Here is a 9421-nt window from a genome sequence, read left to right as displayed (position 1 = left end):
TGGCTTGGCTAACGCGCACGCGGTTTCTTTACTGACTCCCAAAGCATCTAGCAAAAGTTTCAATCGCCGGCTGGGGATCACTGAGGCCACTTAAGATGCAGCTGACGGACAGTTCATATCACTTTGAAAACAGCTTTGAAACTAACAAATTGTGCTCCCTGGTCGCTCACTCCGCACGCCTACGGAGCGGCCACTAAAATCAGGTTTCCGCATCTCCTTCCCACAGCCTCGCCTACTAGACCATAACTGTGAGCGCCTAACCAGGGCTCTCCCGAGCTGGAAGACCGGGAACGGCGTGACCACGCCCCCCCCACTGCGCCTGCGTGAGAGGCCGGCTCCGTCAGGCGCTCAGAGGACCTGCCCGCTCCGCCGCGTGGGGCGGAGCCTAGAGGCTCGTCGCGCCTGCGCGGAGGGCCCGACGGCGTGCTGCGTCGTTACTTTTGAAACGAGTGGCGGGGAACTGGTGTGGAAGTGTCTGCTGTCGCTCTCTGCCGGGTGCAAGCTCACTCCTTCGTCTGTAGGACTGGCCATGGCGCTGCAGCTTTCCCGGGAGCAAGGCATCACCCTGCGCGGGAGCGCCGAAATCGTAGCTGAGTTCTTCTGTAAGTCCTCGCGCAGGCCGGAGGGCCAGGCCGCCGGGTAGGCCCGTGGCTCAGCCACGGAGGCGGGGAAAGCGGTGGGGGGTATGGGGCCATCGACATACCTCCGATTAAGCTCTGTCTGCCTCAGCCTCCTGCCTGGCGGGAGAATCTAGGAAGAAGCGTATGCAGGCGCCGCCCCCGGACGCGTTGCCTATGGTGGAGCAGGAGGCCTAGGTGCTGCTGAGGCCTGCCTCGCGGCGTAGCCCCTCCACCTGCAGCGTTGCTTTAAACCGCAGATCCTACGCACTTCCCACCACCGCCCCCCAACCCCGGCCTCCGCGACTTAAGACGGAGTACAGCCGGGTGGGGCCCATTTATATTTTTGACAACCCCTCGGCCGCGTTTTGATTCCGGTATTAGAGGTGATGGATTAGATTTAGGAAACGCTGTTTTGAACTAGGCCACTTGTACCTTCAGATAGACTCTGGCAGGACTTGTGAGGAGAAAGGCGGGGAAAAGAGAGAAGCTTGCTGAGAGCATTGGAGGGAGCAGTTAATCAGTTGCTAACTCAGATGCAAAAGCCTATTTTGACACCCTCGAACCGCATAATCTGAATTGGGACTTGGATTACAGTGAGCTGTAGTACTACTTCGACAGTAGATAAATGCAGTTTGGGGTTTTTCTTTTATTGCCACAGAATTGTAGCTATCGTATTCTCTTACTTAGAAGCAAGATTTTAAGGATGTTTAATGCCACCTTTTACCTACTGTGCTTTCAACAAGATGCCCACAAACACATGTTTAGGCATTTACAGTTTTATACCATTAATGAAACGCAGCCACATCTGAAAGTATTTTATTTTCCAGAGTTACAATGTGATAATGACTTTTCTCTAACATTCCTTTTGTTTTCAGCATTTGGCATCAACAGCATTTTGTATCAGCGTGGCATATATCCATCTGAAACCTTTACTAGAGTGCAGAAGTATGGACTCACCTTGCTTGTAACAACTGATCCTGAGCTCATAAAATACCTAAATAATGTGGTGGAACAACTGAAAGGTATTTAATTGTTGAAAACCATTTTGAGTTTTGCAGGCCTTTTAGGACCGTGTTTTCTAGCATCTTGGTGTTCAGCTATGTACAAAGAGGTGTAAAACACTACAGTCTCAAATACAGTGATTCTTAATGGGAAGGAAACAGATAATGTATAAATTGAAAAAAAGTCCACGCTTCCCATACTGTATTGTGAGTGGGTTGAATATTTTGATGTTAGGAATCTGATATGGCTTCACAGAACTGTCTCCATCCACTCCCTTAGAAATGATTTTTGCAGTTCATGTAGCCAGATAGAACCAAGTTGGAATTTTACATACTATGGTGGTGTTCATTATTGGAGAAAAATCCACCATATATTTTTAACATGATATATTTTCTGTAGCTGCCTAGAGTTTAAAACCGTCATTACTTTAAGATAAAAAAAAATAAAAGTAGATCCAACCTAGGAGCCGAACTTAAAAAAAAAAAAAAAAAGAAAAAAAAGGAAAGAACTACTAAGTAATAGAGCACCTAATAGAGTTTTCTTATTTTTTGCATATTTCCATTTGTCTTTTTTAAAATCCTGCCTGGAAGTCAGTCAGCCTTTTCTCTGTGAACACTCATTGTTTTTCTTTAGCTCAAGAAGTTACTGAATTGAATCAGTACTTGTTCTCCATCTATTCCTCCCCCCCCCCCCCCATATTTTTCTCTACTTAGGATTCTCACTTGTAATTTTTCTGTGTTGTAGAATATTTCTCTCTAGGTCCCCATTTGCTCTTCCAAAACTAGTTCCAAAAAACACAGTAGTCATCTCTTTTTTTTTTTTAATTCGTGAGTTATACATACTTTTTTTGTTATCAAGTACTTTATTTTTAAAATTAGATTAATTGTATTTTTATTATCTTCAGGGCTAAATCACCCATACTCATTCATAGGACTGTACTCAGATTATTTAGCCTGAAACCTGTAAGCAACTAAGAATCTATGTCATTGTAATTTAATAGAGAGGCAGGCCCCACCTAAGCTACTGGTTTTGGGGATGTCTCCTTTAAGACTGCACTGAGGGGTGCCTGGGTGGCTCAGTGGGTTAAGCCTCTGCTTTTGGCTCAAGTCATGATCTCAGGGTCCTGGGATTGAGCAGGGAGTCTGCTTCCTCCTCTCTCTCTGCCTGCCTCTCTGCCTACTTGTGATTCTCTCTCTCTCCGTCAAATAAATAAAATCTTTAAAAAAAAAAAAAAAAGACTGCATTGAGGATATTTCACCTCAGGTGTATGCAGACCTTCCTATACAATTTTGCCCTTTTATTTTAGTTAAAATGGAGGAATTACTCTTCTTAGAGGCAAATTGTTCAATCTTTGAATCTCCATCCCTCTTGCCTTTTTAAGGACTTCAGTTCTCTGGTATTTTTTGACATGTTTTGAGTTATTTTCATTGGTTTCATCTGTCTTCAGTTTTAAAAGAAAAAAATGTCCACGCATCCCAATCCTTAAGTTGCTACCCAGTCTCCTCCTTTTCAGAGCTAAATTGAGAAAAAGTTGATATGTCAAGGGGTAAGCAAAGCTGACAGCCCGTATCCAGCAAGTGGCCTATTTTTGTACTGCCTGCAAACTAAAAATGTTTTCAGATTTTTAAAGGGCTCTTTTTTTTAAAGACTCTGCAACAGAGACCTAGGTGTCCCACAAGCCCTAAATATTATAAAATTGTTTTTATCTCTTAAAAAAAAAAAACAAAACCTGTGGACTCCTGAGTATACTATCCCAATTTCCAAGATTAATTCAGGCCTTGTCCTGAGGCCCTTTTCTCACTATAATCTCTCTCTAGATCTATGACATGTACATAGCTTCACTAACAACTTTTGTGTAGTTGACTCACAAGCATACATTCAGCCCAGTTCTATTGTGCTTATAGATTTCGTGGCTCCCTTGATATCTTCATGTGGCTATCCCAGTGATACTTGAAAACTAACCTTAAGGGGCTTCTGGCTGGCTCAGTCAGTGGAGCATGCAACTCTTGATATCGGGGTTGTAAGTTCCAGACCCATGTCGGGTGTGGAGATTACTTAAAATCTTAAAACAAAACTTAAGCATCCTCTCCGATTTGCAATCTATTTCTCAGTGAATGGATCAACCATCCAACTAACGTTATAAACCAGAAAGCTGGGGGCTATCCCTGAGTCTTTCCTCTTCCTTATTCATAAGTACTCAGTAAATCTTAACAGTTTTAACCATGAAATCTCTTGAATCTATCTACTGATCCATCTCTACTAGTTTATCCTGTAAGCCTCGTTTCCTCTTGTTTGAATTGCTAATTAATAAATGTCTCTGGATCCCCTCTTTACCTCCACTCTACTTTCCACATCACAGCCAGAAGGATAGTTCTGAAATACAAGTTTAATTTCATCACACCATACTTCAAATACAGTAATGACTTCCCTGGTTCAAGTATTACTTCTTTAATTTGGCCCACATGGGCTTACATGGTCTGACCCATATATATCCTGCACAAACTGAACTTGTTCATTCTCCCCTTTCTTTCCTGTAGTTGTATTACCCTTCTTTCCCTTTTCAGTATTTAAGACCTGTGCCCTTTTCTATATCCTTTTGCATATTTAATGGTATTTATTTGTAGAGCTGAAGTCAAGTGAAAACTCCCTGAGTCAGATTTTCCTGTATTATGCTCTCATTGCATCACATACTGCACTTTATAGCATTTATCACAATTAACAATTTTTACATTTATTAGTGCAGTGGTTAGATTAGTAGCCGTATCCTGCATCTTACCTTGGATTAGGGTGTACTGCATGTTCACTACTCTGTCTTCACTACTATACATCTGGTATAAGTACTGAGAATTTGAAAACTAGAGCTAGGTTATTGTGGGACAGGTTTTCTGTATAGGTTGGCGGAGTTCCAAAATACTAGTGGTAGGAATTTGCTGAGGATAGAAAGTGAGACCTGGGAAGAGAGTTGTTTTGTAATGCAGTGAACCAAAAAAGATGCCTTGTTATGTATTACAGATTGGTTATACAAGTGTTCAGTTCAGAAACTGGTGGTAGTCATCTCAAATATTGAAAGTGGTGAGGTCCTTGAAAGGTGGCAATTTGATATTGAGTGTGACAAGACTGCGAAAGATGACAGGTAAGTATGAAGTAAATTGCTTCAACTTTAATAGATTTTTTCCAAAACTGTTTTCTTTTACTAAATGAGTTCTAATTATATTGAACTAGTTTCATGTAAGGTCGTTTGTTTCTAAGTATATTAGATTTGATCTTTAATCTCCTGTGGAGAAAGATTGAGCTCACAAAAGAATTATGCCTATCATGGAGTTTTAACGTAATTGCCCTTAGGCTAAATCCATAAATTTCAAACTTCAGTTATTTATGGTGCTATACATAAAGCTGCACATGGTATCTATCCTAGGTGGGCCATTTCATGAATTTTGAAAGGTACTTTTAACCATGAATTATTATCCTAAACTTTTCCCCAGCTTACTGTATTTCATTTAATGCTACAGACTTCCTTAGACACTTCTTAAACTGAAATTTTTAGATCCTCTGGATGGGAGATGCCCATCATTATATGTTAATTTCTAGCATTGTCCTAGGCATGCTTCCCTGTAAACTGTTTCTCATATGTAATGAAGTTTGCTCCTGAAGTCTTTGTTCTATTTTAGAAAATGTTTAATTATAAAAATAACTCCATACATAATTAACATATTTGAGGCAATAGGATATTAGACATTTAGGCATTACTAAAAATGCCAAATGATTATATTGATTAAGTATTTTAAATACTACTTGTTATCTTTAAGACATGCTGAAGCTTTCTTGACTTGAAGTACTTGGCAGCTTTTCTAGTCATCTGTTATTTAATGACCTGATACTAAGGTCAACCCTAAAAAATGGTTGGAAGGGTAAATGAAATAATAGAGATACATATTGTGCCTACTAGGTTTCTTAAGGACATATATTTATACTCATGTTAAAAAACTCCTTTTAAATGCATTACTTATTTGATTTTGGAAGCACTTAATCAGATAAATAATTTTACCAGTGTTTTAAATAACTTGTTAAAAGTTAAAATGAATTAATTAATTTGGTTCCTTTGATAGTGCACCCAGAGAAAAGTCTCAGAAAGCTATCCAAGATGAAATCCGTTCAGTGATCAGACAGATCACAGCTACAGTGACATTTCTGCCACTGCTGGAAGTTTCTTGTAAGTATTCTACAACTTCACATTGGCTTAAATTTGTTGTGGAAAAGACTAAGCTCCTACTTTAAGAATTAACGCTTTCGTTAAGTTTTTTCTTAATTATCAATGTCATGTTACGTGAATGAGAAAAATGTTATAAAGCTAAAGTAATGCTATTTGCATTTTATTTAGAAGTGCTAAAAAGGAAAGGAATGAAAGTATTCTACGGTAGTCACTCTTGAATATTTTGATGTGATTTATTTTTATTTTCTACACATCTCTGTGTTTATAATTAAGACTTATAGCTGTAATTGTGTCTTTTCTAAGTTACTCCTTCATTCATCAGATATATCCTGAATACCTACAATATGCCATATGCCGTTCTGGGTACTGGGATACGGCAATCACAGAACCAAGTTGTTATCTTTTCTGTGGCTTAGATTCATGCTGTCTCATGATTAATGATACACTTCCTGCAAATATTTTTAGTGGTTTTTCTCTTTAAAGAAAAAAAAATCGAGTTTTTCATAAAATAAACTAAAAAGAGTACAGTATGTTTTGTACTAAAATTTCCACTGAGGAAAAGCAGTTAGGTAAAGAGATGAACTAACCTAGCTTTTCTGACACTATAGGTGGTTCAAATGTGAAAGAGACAGGAAGGGTAGTTGTACTTTTGAAAAAATAATTGTACTTTAATGATCTTATCCCCAATTTAGGTTCATTTGATCTACTGATTTATACAGACAAAGATTTGGTTGTTCCTGAAAAATGGGAAGAGTCGGGACCACAGTTTATTACCAATTCTGAGGAAGTCCGTCTTCGTTCATTTACTACTACAATCCACAAAGTAAATAGCATGGTGGCCTACAAAATTCCTGTCAATGACTGAGGATGAGATAAGGACAGTGATGGTACTTGTAATTCTCAGATGTGGTTTTCCTGAAACCAAGTCAACTAGAGTTGATACATTTTGTTTCATTGGTTAATTTTTAGGTGGGGAAAGCTTCTATTGAACTGTGCATAATTGTTCCATTTTTTGGTACCTGTATGACTTTATACAGGGTTGACATAAATTATTGCACATTGTTCAAAAGGGAACTTGCAGATTACATCAGCACTGTTTTGTCAATTCCTTTGAAGGTGGTAACTGTAGATGGAAAACTATTGCTATAAAGCTAAATGCCTTTGGTCAAGTACCTTGACTCAGAATATAGGTTACAGAGATACCACAATATAAAATACAACAAAAGAAGTCTCAATATTCACAGTCTTTATTTAGATCCTGAAATTATCTAATGATAATCTGTAAGTAATGGAATATTGTTCCTATTGGGTCCTTTTGCCATTTATTTCATTTGTATATTTTCCATATTGAAAACATTTCCAATTATTTGATTTTAATTTATATAACTTGAACCTACAAAGCTGTGTATATTGCCACTGTTTAAATTCCCGTGATATAGAACTCTTAAGAATTTTTTTATGTTTTACAAAATCAAGCTTTAAATGATGATGTAATAAAGTTAAAATATGTATGTTTTAAATTTGTCTTAACATATTTTTATATTGGTCTAGTATTAACACAGTTAAATAGTAGGATGGATTCAGTATAGCAAATAATATCTTATGCCTACCAGGGCCTAAGAATACAAACTTTAAAAAGTCTGAAGGTACTTTCAATTTAATGAACAAGCTTTGATTATACCCCTTTAATCTTATAACTGTGGACTTAAAATAAGCATCATTCTTTGTATAAAATAATACATGTCATTTGGAATTAATTTGTTTTACCATACGTTGGTCTGTAGTACTTTTCTATACTCCTAGTCTCATTGCCAGCCCACTTTTCCTTATTTTTCCAAGGTCAGTTGAAGGCAAACTTCTAGAAAGTCTCTTCTAGTCTCTGTTCTAAATCTTATCTCATTTTTAAATAATTGCGTGCTTAGTATCAGACACTATGCTAAGCTCTTTATATGTATTAACTCATTAATCTTCACTGTCAAGTAAAAACACATAGCCTGTATCCATTCAATCAAGAATTGCAAAATGAGCAACTGTTAATGTGCCAAGTAATGGGATAAATGAAACAGAGTCCTGGTTTTTCTGAAGTTTGAGATAAGGAGAGAAAAATACATGGCAAGCTACCAGAAAGTAACTGCACAGGTTTATCCCATATGTATTTGTCTTTGTTATTTCACCTGAATAATCTGATCTCTTTGATCCTGTTGCCTGCTTGTTAAGAATAAAGGGCAATTCTTCTCTCAGTGCAAGACAAGTAGGTACCAATATTTGGTGATAGGTGTAATGAATGCTGTTGTGAAAGAGCCACAGCTCCCTTGAGAATTGAAGCTATCTAATTGAGGTCCACCCACAAGTCTTTTTCAGAAATGGAAATGATGTTAAATTAGGTATGGTCAAGAGTCTGGTTTTCCAGCATAAGATGTAGTACAAAGTGGACACTAATACTGAATTCTGGGCTGTCCATAACCTCTTAACATGAAACATTAGGTTGAGAAGGAAAGCAGAAATGGAAGGTCAGTAAAAATATGAAGAGAGTTGAAAATCCTGAAACTACGTTTAGGATAAAAGTTTGAAATTCTTTTTAGAAAGAAATTCCAAGGCGCTTTTGGAAACACTGCCTCCACTAAAGAACCAGAAATAATGTGGTTCTTCCCCCAAAAAGCTCACCAGTAGAAACTTTCTTAATATATCATTGATAATACTCAAATTTCTGTCATTTATGTTTTTATTCACCAAATTAAATGATTCTAATATTAATCACTTTTATTTTGTGATTTTTAACATTACTGACTTCTACTGACTTTCCCCCTGTATACATTGTATTTCAATCAGGAAATATATATATTGGAGTTTAGTAAGAGCCAAGCTATGAGCTTTATTGGTAAAACTCAGTTGGAAAAGCTTTGACCTATGGCTCCAACTATACTTGTCTCACCCTCTTTCCTATACCTTGAAGCTCACCTTAGGGAGGTATTTAAACCAACGGGTTCAAGAAATGTGAATGACTGATGAGCACTGGGTGTTATATGTAAGTGATGAATCACTAAATTCTCCTGAAACCAGTATTACAGTATATGTTAACTAACTAGAATTTAAATAAAAATTTGGAAAGGAAAAAAAAGCATGCATGACTTACTTCCACACCATGTTAAACCAGAGAAGCCAAGATTCCAAGAGAGTCTGATAGGCCTGGCCTGGACTCTGACTCAGATTTGCTTACCATAGGTAGAGGAATGAAAACATGTTCCGATTGGGCCTGTCAAGGTCTGGAATAGAGCCCCAGAAGGGACTGAACCATACTTGGTCTTCAGGATTCTTCTTGCAGTGTCATCAATTGGACAGAGAAGTCAAGCCTTCATGGGAATTTTACACAGAGATATATATGATCTCATGTATTAGTTGGGTTTTGCTTCATAGGAAACAACCATAGAATAACCATAAGCATTTTTTTTTTCCTGGTAAGTGTGGGTTATCTGGGGTGCTTGTCTTATGCAAATCTGTAGGTCATATGTCTCATTCTACCATTGTAGGGGAAAAGGCTATCCGGGACTCTTAAAACTTAGCTTCCACACTTTCACACTGACATTTTTGC

The 9421-nt window shown here is 38.0% G+C and overlaps 1 protein-coding gene across 1 annotated transcript; it reads left to right on the top strand.

The window, feature by feature from the left end:
- The first annotated feature begins 384 nt into the window (after positions 1-384).
- Positions 385-8942, top strand: MAD2L1 (mitotic arrest deficient 2 like 1). The gene is made up of 5 exons (XM_080797416.1): positions 385-602; positions 1496-1642; positions 4635-4755; positions 5729-5832; positions 6525-8942. Exons 1-5 carry the CDS (start codon positions 530-532, stop codon positions 6695-6697), a joined length of 618 nt encoding a protein of 205 aa, XP_080653542.1. The 5' UTR covers positions 385-529; the 3' UTR covers positions 6698-8942.
- The last annotated feature ends 479 nt before the right edge of the window (positions 8943-9421 follow it).

This window comes from Martes martes (genome assembly GCF_963455335.1).
Source record: "Martes martes genome assembly, chromosome: 2".
Taxonomy (NCBI): Eukaryota; Metazoa; Chordata; class Mammalia; order Carnivora; family Mustelidae; genus Martes; species Martes martes.
This window is presented reverse-complemented; position numbering and strand designations above follow the sequence as displayed.